At 46.1% G+C, this 18,701-nt stretch overlaps 2 protein-coding genes across 2 annotated transcripts in view; both read left to right on the forward strand.

The window, feature by feature from the left end:
• The window catches only part of LOC139155730 (probable E3 ubiquitin-protein ligase HERC6), a 43,961-nt gene extending 35,184 nt beyond the window's left edge, over positions 1-8,777 (forward strand). The window contains exons 20-23 of the mRNA XM_070730998.1: positions 3,640-3,710; positions 4,869-5,052; positions 5,846-5,948; positions 7,702-8,777. Of these exons, the coding sequence (XP_070587099.1) occupies positions 3,640-3,710; positions 4,869-5,052; positions 5,846-5,948; positions 7,702-7,931 (588 nt within the window). The 3' untranslated portion in view covers positions 7,932-8,777. The remainder of the gene's footprint in view (positions 1-3,639; positions 3,711-4,868; positions 5,053-5,845; positions 5,949-7,701) is intronic.
• Positions 8,778-17,209: 8,432 nt separating this feature from the next.
• Positions 17,210-18,701, forward strand: part of LOC139155732 (E3 ISG15--protein ligase HERC5-like) — a 40,900-nt gene continuing 39,408 nt past the window's right edge. The window contains exon 1 of the mRNA XM_070731000.1: positions 17,210-17,860. Coding sequence (XP_070587101.1) covers positions 17,500-17,860 — 361 coding nt within the window. The 5' untranslated portion in view covers positions 17,210-17,499. The remainder of the gene's footprint in view (positions 17,861-18,701) is intronic.

Genomic DNA, 18,701 nt, shown 5'->3' on the forward strand with positions numbered 1-18,701 from the left:
TGATCAGTCTAGGAGACATAAAAGGCGGAGTGGGCTTGTTGGGGGCTAGCAGACCCAGTAAAGGTTTGTGGTCTGTTACCAATTCAAAGCTCCTACCAAAAATGTAGTTGTGGAATTTCTTTACCCCTGCCACTAACGCTAGAGCCTCCTTGTCTAACTGACTATAATTCCTTTCTGTGCTGTTCATGGTTCTTGAAAAAAATGCTATTGGGGCTTCTGATTTATTGGGTAGAACGTGAGCTAGGACTGCTCCTATGCCGTATGGCGAGGCGTCGCACGTGAGCCTAATGGGTAGTGACGCACTATATTGGACTACTACGCTTTTGGAGGTTAACAGACTCTTTATTTGGAAAAAGGCTTCACGTTCAGTTTCCCCCCAGGTCCATCGGGCTTCCTTCTGGAGTTAACGATGTAGAGGCTCTGCTACTGTTGCCTTCTGCTTTAAAAAAATGGAATAAAAATTAAGGAGGCCTAAAAATGCCTGCAGCTCATTCTTATCTCGTGGTTCTGGGGCTTCCCTAATGGCTCTTAACTTCTCTGTTGTGGGGTGGATACCTTCTTTGTCTATCTTGTATCCTAGAAATTCTATACTGTTGGTTCCCCAGACACATTTGTCAGGCTTGATTCTTAAACCCTTGTCCTGTAGCCTTTTAAGTACTTCCCTTATTCTTTTGTTTACTTGTTCCTGGTTTTCCCCTGCAATTAAGATATCATCAAAATATGGGATGGCCCCATTTACCCCTGACAATAGGCGTTCCATAATGCTCTGGAAAATTCCTGGGGCTATGCTCACCCCAAACTGTAACCTCGTGCATTTGAATGCTCCCCTATGTGTTACAATCGTTTGTGCGCATGCTGTTTGGTCATCGACCGGGAGCTGCTGGTAAGCTTGCGCGAGATCGATCTTTGCAAACCTTTTCCCCTCCCCCAGGGAGTGCAGGAGTTGCTGTACCACTGGAATGGGGTAGGGGTGGTGCTGGAGGGCCTTGTTAAGAGTTGATTTGTAATCTGCGCATACTCTTAGGGAACCATCTGGCTTCACCGATGTGACTATGGGGGTTTCCCATGGTCCTTGTTCCACAGGGACCAAAATACCTTGGCTTATAAGTTTATCCAGTTGTAGGTCTAGTTTGGGAAGAAGTGGAAGGGGAACCCTGCGAGGTTTTAACCTGATTGGTGGGACCTTGGGGTCAATAGAAAACGATATAGGGGGCCCCTTGTACGACCCCAAAGTGGGGCTGAACACCTCAGGGAACTCTTGTACAAAGTTAGGCATATTATCACAGTTCACATTACACACACCCGAAATTTCAATCCCCAAAGGTTCCATCCAAGCCAATCCCAAGAGAGAGTGCTTAGCCCCTGTTACAATAAGCATGGGTAGGGTACATTTTACATTCTTGAATACAATAGGTACATTTGCTGTTCCCAGGACCGAGATCACCCCCCCTTGAAAGTCTCTGATTACTAGAGAGGTTTGTTTTAAATCAGATTTAGACATGTTAGGCATATACAGTTTAAATTTTTCCCAAGGCATAATGGTATATCTAGACCCCGTATCAAGTTCCATCGAGCATGGTTGGTTATTTAGTAATAGTGAGATAACAATTTTAGCCCCCTTCTGTGTTGTCGTGTTGTTCACGAAAAATTTAGTATTACCTCTATAGTAGTCGCGGTTAGCGGTTGAGTAGTTCCTTTGACTCGAATTGTGGAACGGTCTATTTTCTCGCGGTTGGGAGTTCTGATTTTGAGGTCGTTGGTATCGTGGTGCGGCGAATGTCTCTTCTGGTGCCGTTGCTCTGCATGCGATGGCGATGTGGCCTCGACGGTTGCAGCGGCGGCATGTGGCGTCTCGGAAAGGGCATCGATGGCGCTGGTGGTTTCCCCGGCAGCCCGCGCAAGGGGCTGGGTGAGTTGTTCTGTGGTGTCTCGGCTGGTCTTGTACGAGGAAGCAGTTGTCCACGTTGTGAGCTGGTTGGTTGGGGTCATCTGGTTCCACGGCGCGGGGAGATGCGGCGTCGATCTTTGCGATGAGTTCTCGCCTCCCGTGTTCTTTTAATTCTCTGGCTGCTGCGTCGGCGGCTTCTGCGGTTTGCGCGAGTTTAATTACGGTTTGTAGAGTCGGCTCTTCTTCGGTGAGGAGTTTGTTTCTCACCGTGGCGCTTTTCATGCCGAAAACTAAGGCATCTGTGAGGCGAGCTTCCGGGTCTTTAAACTTGCATTGAGCAAGTACCGTTCGAAGCCGCGTCGTGAACTGGTTGATTGATTCATTTTCCTTCTGAGCCATCATGGAAAACTGATGCCGATAAACCATGGCTGGTTTGGTCGGTTTAAAATGGCTCGCTAGCTTCTCTTGTAGGACGTCCCACGCTACGGTTCTTGCTGGCTGTGGGTCGGTGAGAGTCTGGGCAATCCCACGGATTTCCGGGCTACAGTAATTCAGGAAAATTGCCCGTCTGCGATCGGCTTCGGCGTCCTGTATCCCTGCTGCCTCGAGGAAGATCTCGAAGGTGGTCATGTATTCATCCCAGGACGTTTTTTCGGGATCGAAGAGTTCCGGAGCCTGGCCGATCTGGATTTTGTTCATGTTGCACGCGGTTTTCTTCCGTCCGTTCGTCGCCAGTGAAGTAGACCCGGAGACAGGATTCAAACAACTCGGTACTTTTATTTTCAGCTCAGAGAAAGTGACTGTTCAGCAAGGCAAAGTGACTTCAGCGAGTACCGGCTGGCTCTGCTTGGAAAAGCCGCTTCTTTTATACATTTGCGGCTCCCGCCAAAGCAAGAGCCAGCCGCGTCTGAGCCAATCAGGAGCGACTTCCTGCTTTGGCTCAGACAGCGCTTGAAGACGGAACAACTATTTACAGAGAATACAAGGTAGCCATTTGGGATACAACACTCGCGATAATCGATTTTTTGCAATGTAGGGTTCCGGAAGTAAAAACACCATCTGCGCATGCGCGCCCTTTTTTTCATGGCCGGGCATGCGCAGATGGTGGAGTTTGCGTGGGCGGCGGGGGGAAGATCCAGGGAAGGTTCCTTCGTCCGCCTAGCAGCTGATCTGCTCGGCAGCGCAGCAGCAGGAGGAGCTGAAGATCCGGGTTTCCCCTTTCCGTGGGCAGCGGGGAAACCCGGATCTTCATCTCCTCCTGCTGCTGCGCTGCCAAGCAGATCAGCTGCTAGGCGGACGAAGGAACCTTCCCTGGGTCTTCCCCCGCCACCCACGGAAAGGGGAAACCCGGATCTTCGGCTCCTCCCAGCTGAGTCCTGAAGGCAAACGCGGAAGTTCGCCTTTGGCGTTTGGCTTCAGGAGTCAGCTCGGAAGCGGCGCGGCCGTTTTAAAAGATCGCAGCCGGCCTGGGGGGCTTTCCAGCACCCCCCCGAACCCGGGTTGGGGGCTCGGGGGGGTGCTGGGAAGCCCCCCAGGCCGGCTGCGACCTTTTAAAACAGCCGCGCCGCTACCCAGCTGAGTCCTGAAGCCAAACGCGGAAGTGGGGGTTTTTTTAATTAATATTTTTTTAAAAATCGCGATATAGCGTTTCGCAAAGATCAAGATCGCGAAACTCGAGGGATCACTGTATACTAATACATTAATTTTAGCTTTAACCGATTTGCCTAATGTCCAACCATTTTACTTTTCAGATATCCTGGAACGGGGTGGATGTAGACTTGGTTGAAAATGGCATTGAGACATATGTAAACAAGGCCAATAGGTACGTACCAATGGCTCTTAAAATCACCTCTCTAAAGGTGCTTTGTTCAGATGATTTCCCACCCACAATGACAATGTTAGAAGTAAATTGGGATCATAGTTAAAGCACCATGTAGGATTCTGATAATTTCTTCTTTTTTTAAAATATATTTTTATTGGTTTTGCACATAAGGTTACATGAAACAAACATAAAACAGTGCACAGTGTGTGTGCCCATCACCCGACTGACAATGCCCACCACCACCACCACCCATTGCGGGGGGTTCAAATATTTACTAGATCATGTTCTTTTATTTCCTTAGCTCTAATTTGCATTTGTTTACTATTCAAAGAGTGATTGGAGTTTGTTTTTCACATTTTCGTCGCAAATTCTACTCAACATATAATGAATCTGATAATTTCTTAAACTTTCAGTTACTGGTATCCCCAAACTTCTTGGATTTCTATGGGATTTTTAAAACATTTGTTCGGATCTAAACTACAAGTATTATTTTTTATTATTTATTAGATTTGTATGCCGCCACTCTCCGTAGACTCGGGGCGGCTCACAACAACAATAAAACAATGTAGTCTACAGGTCCTCAAGGGAAGGCAGTTTGGCAGCAATGGTTTTTTCTGCAGTTCGAATCGAATAAATAAATAATCCTAACTTCGTGTGGCATCATGCTCTACAACTGCAGCATTTAGTGATGGCAACCCCAGTCCCAATTGCTGTCATAACTCAAGGACTACTGTAGGGTGAGAACTTTGTGGGGGAAAGATGGGGAAATGGGAAGAAAAAGAGAAAAACACAGCTAACTAAAATGCAACAAGTCCTGTCTTTTAATTCTTATTTCTTTTTTAAAATTTCAGCCTTGTTCTCTTTCAAAGGCCTAAATGATGAGTAACTTCTACATTTTTTGCCTTGTGGTACAAGGACTTAGACCCAACCTCAACTAATTCTTGTAAATATCTAATAAAGTGAACATTTATTATATTATATATTATATTTATTATATTAACAAATAAATGTAAACAGATACCATAGTTTTAGATTTATAAGCAACTTTAAGCAAATTTCCGCAAAAGGGAACTGATTCTGAATCTTGATAAATTTATCATAAACTCCAAGAATTTGACCTTCTTGAAGAAAATGAGGGTTATTTTCTACTTTTTAAAGGAAAGACTTTGTTGACAAATACGTGGATTACATATTCAACAAATCAGTGGATGATATTTTCCGTGAGTTCAGGAGAGGATTTTACAAAGTCCTGGAAAAACGGATAGTTGACATATTTGAGCCTGAACAACTGATGGAAGTGGCAATTGGAAATGCCAATTATGATTGGGAGTTGTTCGAAAAGGTAAGTGGATGACGGGATGTATTTTATGATAAAGACCTTTATGAGCAGATCATGATTGGAGGGAGGGAACTCTGCCACTAGCCACAGCATAGTTTTCAATTCGCCTGGGTAAGGTTTGGTAAATGGAATTAATTTTTCTCCATCCCAATTGCCCTGGCTTATCAATTGAGTGAATGGTAGAATTGCTGGGATGGCATTTAGGAGTTTTGAGCATGGCTGCAACTAAAGCCTTGGCTTCCTTCCTTCTTTCTTTCTCTTTTTTTCTCCCTCCCTCCCTCTCCTTTCTTTTTACTTTTCTTTCTTTCCTTCTTCTTTCTCTTCTTTCTCCTTCCCTCCCTCTTGTTTCTTTTTTCTTTCTCTTTTCTTCTTTCCTTTTGTTCTTCCCTCCCTCATTTCTTCCTTTTTCTTTTCTTCTTTTTTCTTTTCTCCCTTCTCTTTTTCATTTTTTCTTTATTTTTTCTTTTTTCTCCCTCCCTCTCATTTCTTTTTCTTTCCTTTTCTTCCTCTTTCTTTCTTTTTATTTTCTTTCTTGCTTGCTTTCTCCCTCTCCTTCTCTCTTTTCTTGTCTTTCCTTTCTTTCTTCTTCCTCATTTTCTTTTTCTTTCTCTCCTTCCTTCCTTCCCTCCCTATTTAATTTTATTTAATTCCACTGCCCATTTCGCTGCTCAAGTGACTCTGAGTGGCTTACATAGAATGATAGCTATCTATGATAAATGGTTAATTGGTTTTTTTATTCTTACCGATTCTTGGGTTTTTTCCCCCCATTGTCCGATTGATAATTCTTGCACTGAAGAATGCTGTATATTCAGGCATATACAGCTCAACGCACCCAACCATAAAGATGTTCTGGGAAGTTTTTCATGGGCTGAGTTTGGAGGATAAAAAACATTTTCTGAGTGAGTATCGATAGGCGAGTACTTCATTGCTCTTCTAAAGATCTTGAAGGTGAATTTCTGGGTTATGAGCTGTTGTGAATGTTAGCAGAAGGCAATCGTATTTCTACAAAAGCTTCTTTTAATACAGATAGTCAAGGCATTGGAATAATAATTGAGGAGCAACTCTATACAGGTAGCCCGTCCTCTACTTACAACAGTTTGTTTAGTCACTGTGCAAAGTTACGATGACATTCAACAAGTAACTTACAACCAGTTTTCACACTTACAACTATTACAGCATCCCCATGATCACAGGATTTACATTTGGATGGTTGACAACTGCTTCATATTTATGATGTGTGGACTTTCCCAGGGTCATGTGGTCAGCTTTTGCCAAGCAAAGTCAATGGGGAAGTCAGATTCACATCACACCCTGTGTTACTACCGTATTTTTCGGAGTATAAGATACACCTTTTTCCTCTCTAAAAGAGGCTGATAGTTTGGGTGGGTCTTATACTCTGAATGTAGTCCCCCCCCAGCCCTAACTAGCTGCTAATGATCTTCCCAGCTCTTACCTTGCAGGCTCTTTCATGGTTACTCTCTGCGAAGAATGTTTTCCAAGCCCTAAGTCTTTGCAGGGGTTTTTTTCATTGCTCTAACTTGCTCCGAGTAACTTTCTTTCCAGCCCTAACCAGATGCTAACGATGTTCCCAGCTCCTTACCGGCTTGCAAGCTCTTTCATTGTTACTCTCTGCTAAGAATGTTTTCCAAGCCTTTGCAGGGTTTTTTTTCCATTGCTCTACTTGCTCCGAATGTTTCTTTTCAGGTGCTAACAATGTTCCCAGCTCTTATTGGCTTGCAAGCTCTTTCATTGTTACTCTCTCCGAATAAAGTTTTTTTTTAAAGCCCTAACCAGGGGATAAAATAATATGCTGGATAAGGATGCTAGCCAAATGAATACCTGGTAAGCAGATTCTTTTCCCTATTTTCCACCCCAAAAACTAAGGTGCGTGTTATACTCCGAAACATACGGTAATTTAATTACTTCAGAAATTCCCTTATAAATGTGGTAAGGGAAGTCTTAAAATGGGGCAAAACTCATTTAACAAATTTCTCACTTAACAACATAAGTTTTGGGCTCACCTGTGGTCGTACGTTGAGGACTGCTTGTAATATAGGGCTGGATTGGGAGCCATCACCAATTGGTCCCAGTAGGGCCACAGATGTTTTGTTCAATCGTTTTGGAAGCAATATTACTCTGAGCCAAATAAATCCCACGTTCTTGCTTCGCCTAATATTTGGTGTTAGAATAGAATAGAATAGGAATAGAATTCTTTATTGGCCAAGTGTGATTGGACGCACAAGGGATTTGTCTTTGGTGCAGATGCTCCCAGTGTACATAAAAGAAAAAGAAAAATTTGTCAAGAATCATGTGGTACAACACTTAATGATTGTCCTAGGGGTCAAATAAGCAATGAAGAAACAATCAATATTAATAAAAATCTTAGGATACAAGCAACAAGTGACAGTCATAGAGTCCTAAGTGGGAGGAAATGGGTGATAGGAATGATGATGTTTCTTTTTTACTAGTATCCTTAGGAGAAGGGCAGCATATAAATCCAATTAATAAAATAAAGAAATAAAATATTATATATTTATATATATCACCAATACGTACTTGACAAAAAAAAATTCATTTATATTATCCTGAGTTCTTAGATCTATGCTCCCGCTAATATTCTGTGTTTTAACTGACGGTTTCCCATTCTTCTAGTGTTTGTGACAGGAAGTGACAGGATCCCCGTGACAGGAATGACATGTTGCAAGATTTCTCCGCGTGACGGGCCCTCCGAGGACCTGATTCCCGAGGCCTGGGTCTGTTCGCATCTTTTATTGCTGCCAGTTTACTCAACAAAGCAAAAACTGCAGGAGAAGCTGTTTCAAGCCATCAACAACCATCGTGGCTTTGGCAAGATTCCAACCCAATATGAAGCAGGAATTTGAAGATGACTCCTTGGAAGCTGTTGCCTTCTTTGGACCTTAGCACCGACCCTCTGACGTATTTTATATATCTATATATAAAATGTCAGATTTACATATCTCCTATAGTTTATATATCTCTTCTCCCATTCATACATCCTTTTCTCTACTCTTCATTGACGTATTCTATTCTCATATCTTTTCTTCTATCTTTTCCCTAATATTTACTACTACATGTTTTTATTCTCTTTAACTTTCAATTTCTATTGGACTGACTAACTAAATAAATAAATAAACATAAGCTCTCCAAATTTTCTAACATTTATTAACTCTCTGTATTTGCTTTTTCCTTTTTTTCATCCATTTTTTTCTATCGTTTCCCTGATATTTACTGCTACATGTTTTTATTCTCTTTAACTTTCAATTTGTATTGGACAAAATAAATAAATAAACAAACATTAGCTCTCCAAATTTTCTAACATTTATTAACTCTCTGTATTTGCTGTTTTCCTTTTTTTCATCCAATCATAGAACCTATTCCAACAGTTAGTATACGTCTAGCTCATCTATATTTTTAATTTTTTGGCTATTATTTTTTTCAATTATATCTCACTCAATGGGCATATTTTCATTTTTTCCAATATTCTGCGAGCACTATTCTCATTGCTGTGGAAGATTAAGTAGAATTGTTTTTTATCAAAATTCTCAGGAGCTGTACCTAACAAAAAAAAAAAATGCAGGCTTCTTTTGTATTCTTCTAATGTTTCCTCTAGCCAAACCTGGATTTGCCCCCCAAAACTGGCTAATCTTGAGTTGGTGGCGAGATACTTGTCTATAGGCGAGCAGCAATAAACATACAACTCTGATCAGCTCTGTGTGTTGTTTCTGGGGTTTTTGTTTTTTTTTGCCTGACTGACAGTCCTTCAAGATCAAACAAGGAATTGGGTATGAGCCATGGTGGCGCAGTGGTTGGAATGCAGTACTGCAAGCTACTTCTGCCGGCTGTCTGCAATTTGACAGTTCAAATCTCACCAGGTTCAAGGTTGACTCAGCCTTCCATCCTTGGGTAAAATGAGGACCCAGATTGTTGGGGGCAATATACTGACTATAAATTGCTTAGAGAGGGATGTATTGTAAAGCAGTATATAATAAGTGCACCTTCAGATGTGCAAGAGAAGGCACACTACTCAACCACTTACTTGCACCCATTTCATTTCAGATTCTGCAACCACACCACATTTCTTAAGTACCAGATCTCCAATACTACGGGTCATTGCAAGTCTGCCATTCACATGGGGTTGCCCCAAACTGTTCCTGGCGACAAAACGGCCACATTCCCTGCTTCTTTGAAAATAAAAATAAAAACAGCTACCATTGTGCATGTTGTGTTTCTACAAGCAATTCACACAATAATTTTACTTGAAGAATTATGGACGCCTTGGCAAATGGTCCCATTTCTACAACTTCAAAATACATCTCTTTAAAATGGTGGTGGTGGGATTAAACCCAAAGTGACATATTTTGCAGAGGTACTTTTCCTTCTCATCTGGAGTATTGTCAATGGTCAGTTTCTCAGTTTGTGCTTATTGCTATGGATATCAGTACAGTGGTACCTCTACTCACGAACTTAATTTGTTCCTTGACCAGGTTCTTAAGTAGAAAAGTTTGTAAGAAGAAGCATTTTTCCCATAGGAATCAATGTAAAAGCAAATAATGTGTATGATTGGGGAAACCACAAGGAGGGTAGTGGCCCTGTTTCCTCTCAGGAGATTCCTAGAGAGGCCCCATGGAGGCTTTTCCCCGCCTTTTCCGGCCCTGTTTCCTCCCAGGAGATTCCTAGAGAGGCCCCACAGAGGCTTCTCCCCACCTTTTCTGGCCGTTTCCTCCCAGGAGATTCCTAGAGAGGCCCCACAGAGGCTTTTCCCCGCCTTTTCTGGCCCTGTTTCCTCCCAGGAGAGTCCTAGAGAGGCCCCACGGAGGCTTCTCCTTGCCTTTCCTGGTTACATTTTGAGAGGTTTGGGTTTGTAAGTGGAAATGATCCTTGAGAAGAGGCAAAAAAATCTTGAACACCCTGTTCTTATCTAGAAAAGATCGTAAGTAGAGGCGTTCTTAGGTAGAGATACCACTGTACTATTTTATGACAAAACTAGAGAAAGACTGTTACATATGCAAATAGGGAGTGAAGCCTTGGGCAAAAGCTTCACTCTGGTCCATCTTAAAAGGAATTAGCATAACCAGTAACAGGTTCCCTCCAGTATGGTGGATGCCATCGTACCGATAGAAAAAATTGAACTCCACGTTTCTGCCATGCGCGGGTGTCTGCGCGTGCACTGGAAGCAAAATCTCAGGAGGGGACGCGCATGTGCACAAGATTTTGGCAAAAGAATTTGCTCCTGCGCATGCACTATTATGCACGCATCCCCTTGCAAGAGAAAAAGTAGAACCCTTCCGTCCCAAAGGATCTGAATTTGTATGATTAATTTTTAATATACAGTAATACCTCATCTTACGAACTTAATTGGTTCCAGGACGAGGTTCGTAAGGTGAAAAGTTCGTAAGATGAAACAATGTTTCCCATAGGAATGAATGGAAAAGCCAATAATGCGTGCAAGCCGATATTAAGGCTTAAAAAAAAAAGCTGTTGGCAGACGAAGCTGAGGCGAATGGAGTGGGGGTAGGGAAACCCATGGAGATCCAGAGGGGAGAATGGGGCAGGAAAGAGTGGAGAAAAACAGATGAAACCCATGGAGATCCAGAGGGGAGAATGGGGCAGGAAAGAGTGGAGAAAAACGGAGGAAACCCATGGAGATCCAGAGGGGAGAATGGGGCAGGAAAGAGTGGAGAAAAACAGATGAAACCCATGGAGATCCAGAGGGGAGAATGGGGCAGGAAAGAGTGGAGAAAAACGGAGGAAACCCATGGAGATCCAGAGGGGAGAATGGGGCAGGAAAGAGTGGAGAAAAACAGATGAAACCCATGGAGATCCAGAGGGGAGAATGGGGCAGGAAAGAGTGGAGAAAAACGGGAGGAACCCATGGAGATCCAGAGGGGAGAATGGGGCAGGAAAGAGTGGAGAAAAACGGAGGAAACCCATGGAGATCCAGAGGGGAGAATGGGGCAGGAAAGAGTGGAGAAAAACGGAGGAAACCCATGGAGATCCAGAGGGGAGAATGGGGCAGGAAAGAGTGGAGAAAAACAGATGAAACCCATGGAGATCCAGAGGGGAGAATGGGGCAGGAAAGAGTGGAGAAAAACGGGAGGAAACCCATGGAGATTCAGAGGGGAGAATGGGGCAGGAAAGAGTGGAGAAAAACGGAGGAAACCCATGGAGATCCAGAGGGGAGAATGGGGCAGGAAAGAGTGGAGAAAAACGGGAGGAAACCCATGGAGATCCAGAGGGGAGAATGGGGCAGGAAAGAGTGGAGAAAAACAGATGAAACCCATGGAGATCCAGAGGGGAGAATGGGGCAGGAAAGAGTGGAGAAAAACGGAGGAAACCCATGGAGATCCAGAGGGGAGAATGGGGCAGGAAAGAGTGGAGAAAAACGGGAGGAAACCCATGGAGATCCAGAGGGGAGAATGGGGCAGGAAAGAGTGGAGAAAAACAGATGAAACCCATGGAGATCCAGAGGGGAGAATGGGGCAGGAAAGAGTGGAGAAAAACAGATGAAACCCATGGAGATCCAGAGGGGAGAATGGGGCAGGAAAGAGTGGAGAAAAACAGATGAAACCCATGGAGATCCAGAGGGGAGAATGGGGCAGGAAAGAGTGGAGAAAAACGGGAGGAAACCCATGGAGATCCAGAGGGGAGAATGGGGCAGGAAAGAGTGGAGAAAAACGGAGGAAACCCATGGAGATCCAGAGGGGAGAATGGGGCAGGAAAGAGTGGAGAAAAACAGATGAAACCCATGGAGATCCAGAGGGGAGAATGGGGCAGGAAAGAGTGGAGAAAAACAGATGAAACCCATGGAGATCCAGAGGGGAGAATGGGGCAGGAAAGAGTGGAGAAAAACAGATGAAACCCATGGAGATCCAGAGGGGAGAATGGGGCAGGAAAGAGTGGAGAAAAACGGGAGGAACCCATGGAGATCCAGAGGGGAGAATGGGGCAGGAAAGAGTGGAGAAAAACGGAGGAAACCCATGGAGATCCAGAGGGGAGAATGGGGCAGGAAAGAGTGGAGAAAAACGGAGGAAACCCATGGAGATCCAGAGGGGAGAATGGGGCAGGAAAGAGTGGAGAAAAACAGATGAAACCCATGGAGATCCAGAGGGGAGAATGGGGCAGGAAAGAGTGGAGAAAAACAGATGAAACCCATGGAGATCCAGAGGGGAGAATGGGGCAGGAAAGAGTGGAGAAAAACGGGAGGAACCCATGGAGATCCAGAGGGGAGAATGGGGCAGGAAAGAGTGGAGAAAAACAGATGAAACCCATGGAGATTCAGAGGGGAGAATGGGGCAGGAAAGAGTGGAGAAAAACGGGGGGAACCCATGGAGATCCAGAGGGGAGAATGGGGCAGGAAAGAGTGGAGAAAAACAGATGAAACCCATGGAGATTCAGAGGGGAGAATGGGGCAGGAAAGAGTGGAGAAAAACAGATGAAACCCATGGAGATCCAGAGGGGAGAATGGGGCAGGAAAGAGTGGAGAAAAACAGATGAAACCCATGGAGATCCAGAGGGGAGAATGGGGCAGGAAAGAGTGGAGAAAAACGGGAGGAACCCATGGAGATCCAGAGGGGAGAATGGGGCAGGAAAGAGTGGAGAAAAACGGGAGGAACCCATGGAGATCCAGAGGGAAGAATGGGGCAGGAAAGAGTGGAGAAAAACGGAGGAAACCCATAGAGATCCAGAGGGGAGAATGGGGCAGGAAAGAGTGGAGAAAAACGGAGGAAACCCATAGAGATCCAGAGGGAAGAATGGGGCAGGAAAGAGTGGAGAAAAACGGAGGAAACCCATGGAGATCCAGAGGGAAGAATGGGGCAGGAAAGAGTGGAGAAAAACGGAGGAAACCCATAGAGATCCAGAGGGGAGAATGGGGCAGGAAAGAGTGGAGAAAAACGGAGGAAACCCATGGAGATCCAGAGGGGAGAATGGGGCAGGAAAGAGTGGAGAAAAACGGAGGAAACCCATAGAGATCCAGAGGGGAGAATGGGGCAGGAAAGAGTGGAGAAAAACGGAGGAAACCCATAGAGATCCAGAGGGGAGAATGGGGCAGGAAAGAGTGGAGAAAAACGGAGGAAACCCATAGAGATCCAGAGGGAAGAATGGGGCAGGAAAGAGTGGAGAAAAACGGAGGAAACCCATGGAGATCCAGAGGGGAGAATGGGGCAGGAAAGAGTGGAGAAAAACGGAGGAAACCCATGGAGATCCAGAGGGGAGAATGGGGCAGGAAAGAGTGGAGAAAAACGGGAGGAAACCCATGGAGATCCAGAGGGGAGAATGGGGCAGGAAAGAGTGGAGAAAAACAGATGAAACCCATGGAGATCCAGAGGGGAGAATGGGGCAGGAAAGAGTGGAGAAAAACGGAGGAAACCCATGGAGATCCAGAGGGGAGAATGGGGCAGGAAAGAGTGGAGAAAAACAGATGAAACCCATGGAGATCCAGAGGGGAGAATGGGGCAGGAAAGAGTGGAGAAAAACAGATGAAACCCATGGAGATCCAGAGGGGAGAATGGGGCAGGAAAGAGTGGAGAAAAACGGGAGGAAACCCATGGAGATCCAGAGGGGAGAATGGGGCAGGAAAGAGTGGAGAAAAACGGAGGAAACCCATGGAGATCCAGAGGGGAGAATGGGGCAGGAAAGAGTGGAGAAAAACAGATGAAACCCATGGAGATCCAGAGGGGAGAATGGGGCAGGAAAGAGTGGAGAAAAACGGGAGGAACCCATGGAGATCCAGAGGGGAGAATGGGGCAGGAAAGAGTGGAGAAAAACGGAGGAAACCCATGGAGATCCAGAGGGGAGAATGGGGCAGGAAAGAGTGGAGAAAAACGGAGGAAACCCATGGAGATCCAGAGGGAAGAATGGGGCAGGAAAGAGTGGAGAAAAACAGATGAAACCCATGGAGATTCAGAGGGGAGAATGGGGCAGGAAAGAGTGGAGAAAAACGGAGGAAACCCATGGAGATCCAGAGGGAAGAATGGGGCAGGAAAGAGTGGAGAAAAACAGATGAAACCCATGGAGATCCAGAGGGGAGAATGGGGCAGGAAAGAGTGGAGAAAAACGGAGGAAACCCATGGAGATCCAGAGGGGAGAATGGGGCAGGAAAGAGTGGAGAAAAACGGAGGAAACCCATGGAGATCCAGAGGGGAGAATGGGGCAGGAAAGAGTGGAGAAAAACAGATGAAACCCATGGAGATCCAGAGGGGAGAATGGGGCAGGAAAGAGTGGAGAAAAACGGAGGAAACCCATGGAGATCCAGAGGGGAGAATGGGGCAGGAAAGAGTGGAGAAAAACAGATGAAACCCATGGAGATCCAGAGGGGAGAATGGGGCAGGAAAGAGTGGAGAAAAACGGAGGAAACCCATGGAGATCCAGAGGGGAGAATGGGGCAGGAAAGAGTGGAGAAAAACGGAGGAAACCCATGGAGATCCAGAGGGGAGAATGGGGCAGGAAAGAGTGGAGAAAAACGGAGGAAACCCATGGAGATCCAGAGGGGAGAATGGGGCAGGAAAGAGTGGAGAAAAACAGATGAAACCCATGGAGATCCAGAGGGGAGAATGGGGCAGGAAAGAGTGGAGAAAAACGGAGGAAACCCATGGAGATCCAGAGGGGAGAATGGGGCAGGAAAGAGTGGAGAAAAACGGAGGAAACCCATGGAGATCCAGAGGGGAGAATGGGGCAGGAAAGAGTGGAGAAAAACGGAGGAAACCCATGGAGATCCAGAGGGGAGAATGGGGCAGGAAAGAGTGGAGAAAAACGGGAGGAAACCCATGGAGATCCAGAGGGGAGAATGGGGCAGGAAAGAGTGGAGAAAAACGGAGGAAACCCATGGAGATCCAGAGGGGAGAATGGGGCAGGAAAGAGTGGAGAAAAACAGATGAAACCCATGGAGATCCAGAGGGGAGAATGGGGCAGGAAAGAGTGGAGAAAAACGGGAGGAAACCCATGGAGATCCAGAGGGAAGAATGGGGCAGGAAAGAGTGGAGAAAAACAGATGAAACCCATGGAGATCCAGAGGGGAGAATGGGGCAGGAAAGAGTGGAGAAAAACAGATGAAACCCATGGAGATCCAGAGGGGAGAATGGGGCAGGAAAGAGTGGAGAAAAACGGGAGGAAACCCATGGAGATCCAGAGGGGAGAATGGGGCAGGAAAGAGTGGAGAAAAACAGATGAAACCCATGGAGATCCAGAGGGGAGAATGGGGCAGGAAAGAGTGGAGAAAAACGGGAGGAACCCATGGAGATCCAGAGGGGAGAATGGGGCAGGAAAGAGTGGAGAAAAACGGAGGAAACCCATGGAGATCCAGAGGGGAGAATGGGGCAGGAAAGAGTGGAGAAAAACGGAGGAAACCCATGGAGATCCAGAGGGAAGAATGGGGCAGGAAAGAGTGGAGAAAAACAGATGAAACCCATGGAGATTCAGAGGGGAGAATGGGGCAGGAAAGAGTGGAGAAAAACGGAGGAAACCCATGGAGATCCAGAGGGGAGAATGGGGCAGGACAGGGTGGGAAAAAACGGGAGGAACTCAAGTCTGGAGGTGGGGCATCCCAGCGGCCGGCGGCAGGTTCGTAAGGTGAAAAAAGTTCGTAAGAAGAGGCAAAAAAATTCCGAACCCTGGGTTCGTATCTTGAAAAGTTCGTATGACGAGGGGTTCGTATTATGAGGTACCACTGTATTGGGATTTTAGATTATGTCATTTTAATTAATTAGATTTATCTTTGTATTTATTATTTTATATTATATATAACTGAATATAAACATGCCTGGGATAAACATATATCCACTGTAAGATAAAATACAGGAAATAGTATAAGGGCAGACTAGATGGACCAGGAGGTCTTTTTCTGCCGTCAATCTTCTATGTTTCTATGTTTCTATATGCTGTAAGCCGCCCCAAGTCTTCGAAGAGGGAGGGCATACAAATCAAATAAATAAATAAATAAATAAGTACGTACGTACATACATACATACATACATACATACATACATAGGTACCTCTACCTAAGAATGCCTCTACTTACAAACATTTCTAGATAAGAACCGGGTGTTCAAGATTTTTTTTTGCCTCTTCTCAATAACCATTTTCCACTTACAATCCCGAGCCTCCGAAACTAACCAGAAAAGGCAGGGATAAGCCTCTATGGGGCCTCTCTAGGAATCTCCTGGGAGGAAACAGGGCCGGAAAAGGCAGGGAGAAGCCTCCGTGGGGCCTCTCTGGGAATTTCCTGGGAGGAAGCAGGGCCTCCACCCTCCCTGTGGTTTTGTCGCATGCATTATTTGCTTTTACATTGATTCCTATGGGGAAAATGGCTTCTTCTTACAAACCTTTCTACTTAAGAACCTGGTGACGGAACGAATTAAGTTCGCAAGTAGAGGTACCACTGTACATCTATACATAAGTTTTTTCAGGATGCAACTGGACTTTTTAATATTTTTTTTCTTTGAAGACCTTTCGCTTCTCATCCAAGAAGCGTCTTCTGCTCTGACTGGTTAATGGGAACAGAAGGATTTATACATTCCTTGCAGATAGCTGATCATTTCCATCCTTTTTAGAGGGTCTCTGAAGCAGGGCTCTCCAACGTTGGCAAGTTTAAGACTTGTGGACTTCAACTCCCAGAATTCTTCAGCCCAGGAATTCCCAGGAATACTGGGAGTTGAAGTCCACAAGTCTTAAAGTTGCCAACGTTGGAGACCCCTGCTCTGAAGCACTTGGATGGTGGCGCTTGACAAACACTTGGCACACAAATAAACCTTCTATTCCATTCCATAAATCCCGCCCTCCATTTCCCACCATCCTATCAGAGCTGAAGAAGTTTTTTGGGTCTGGTGGGGGAGATAAGAAAAACCTAGTTGCCTACTGAAAAAAAAGAGGCACTTTTCATTTCGTGTGCGCTCGCAAATCATGAAACGAAACCGAAACTCTGGAGGGGGCGAAAGCCGAAGGAGCCGCGGTTGCGTCCTCTTGTACAAAAAGCGCCACAGCATCTCCGCGACGGATCCAACGCTTCCAAGAAGAGGCTCCCTACCAACCCTTCTCCTGCTGCCGCCTCTGTCCTTCTGATTTCTCCTGCCCGGCGCGCGCCGCGGTTTCGATTTCCTCACGAAGAGGCCCGCCTTCTCTTGCGGGTTGCAAAGTCCAGCCGCCCTAAAAAGCAGCCCGGAGAAGACAGAAAAACGCGCGTCCTCTTCTGGAGAACTTTTTTTTCCTCAGAGCTTGCTCGTTTTTCCTCAAGACCTGCTCGTTTTTCCTCAGAATTTGCCAATTTTTCCTCAGGACTTGCCCGTTCTTCCTCAGAATTTGCCAATTTTTCCTCAAGACCTGCCCGTTTTTTCTTAGGACTTGCTCTTTTTTCCTCAGAACCTGCCCGTTTCCCCTCAGGACTTGCCCGGTTTTTTTCCCCCTTCGGCGCGATCGGAGGCAAGGACCCTTCCCCTCATGCCGCGCGCACGGAAGAGACGCCCCGGCAGAGCCGCTGGCTCCCCGGCAGGATCGGTTTCTGCGCCCCGCAATCGGAGGAGACCCGGGGATGAAGTTACCCAAAAGACGCGCGAGGAGCGACCCCAAGAGAACGACCGGTTGGATTCCGCCGCGGTCCCCTCCCCGCCGCTCCTCAGACCCGCCTTGCTCTTGTTCCCCACAGCCGGGTACCACCGCAGCATCTTCAAAGAGGATCCTGAAGCCATTTGCTGCATCAGCTGTAAGCAGGGTTACTTAGCGATGGCGCACAGCCCGAGAACCCTGCTGCTTTTCGGCTGGGCTCAAGACGAACCGCATCAGCCGCTCGTGGAAAGTCGCAGTGAGTAACTTGAAGCAAACCCGGACGGCCGCCAGATGGCAGCAAACCGCGATCTCTCCCCCCCCCCCCCCTTTATGTAGAATAAGCTGGAAAGGGACCTTGGAGGTCTTCTAGTCCAGCCCCCCGCTGAAGCAGGAGTACCTGCACCAATTGAGATAAATGACTGAAGTGCCTAGTATTATCTGAAGGCAGGTAGTTCCACTGGTTAATTGCCCTCACCTTGAGGAAGTTTCTCCTTAATTCCAGGTATATTTTGTTTAATTAGATTTCTATGTGCTGCCCTTCTCAACTGACTCAGGGCAACTTACAACAAAATAAATACAAAACGTGTGAGAAATCTAATATTAAAACGTTCTAAAAATTCTAAACCCCCATTTTTCCTAGAAACATAATCATCCACATTCATCCAAACTGGATTTGGCCATTTGTGACATCGGCTGGAGTTAGTTCTTAAAACTCAGAGCCCCCCATGCCTGCTGGCAAAGAAGGGTCTTCCGAGTCTTAGGGAGGTGGTTCCAGAGGGCCAGGGCCGCCACAGAGAAGGCTCTTCCCCTAGGCCAATGATGGTGAACCTTTTTTTCCTTGGGTGCCAAAATAGTGTGCACACACACTATCACACCTGTGCGAGTACCCACACTCATAATTCAATGCCTGGGGAGGGCGAAAACAGCTCCTCCCACCCCCGGAAGCCCTCTGGAGGCCGGAAATGCCCCATTTTCCAACTTTTGATGGGCCCAGTTGGCTCATGTTTTGAAACAGAAACATAGAAGACTGAGGGCAGAAAAAGACCTCCTGATCCATCTAGTCTGCCCTTATACTATCCCCCTTGTTCTTGTGTTCA

The sequence above is a fragment of the Erythrolamprus reginae genome, unplaced genomic scaffold (assembly GCF_031021105.1).
Source record: "Erythrolamprus reginae isolate rEryReg1 unplaced genomic scaffold, rEryReg1.hap1 H_5, whole genome shotgun sequence".
NCBI classification, from domain to species: domain Eukaryota; kingdom Metazoa; phylum Chordata; class Lepidosauria; order Squamata; family Dipsadidae; genus Erythrolamprus; species Erythrolamprus reginae.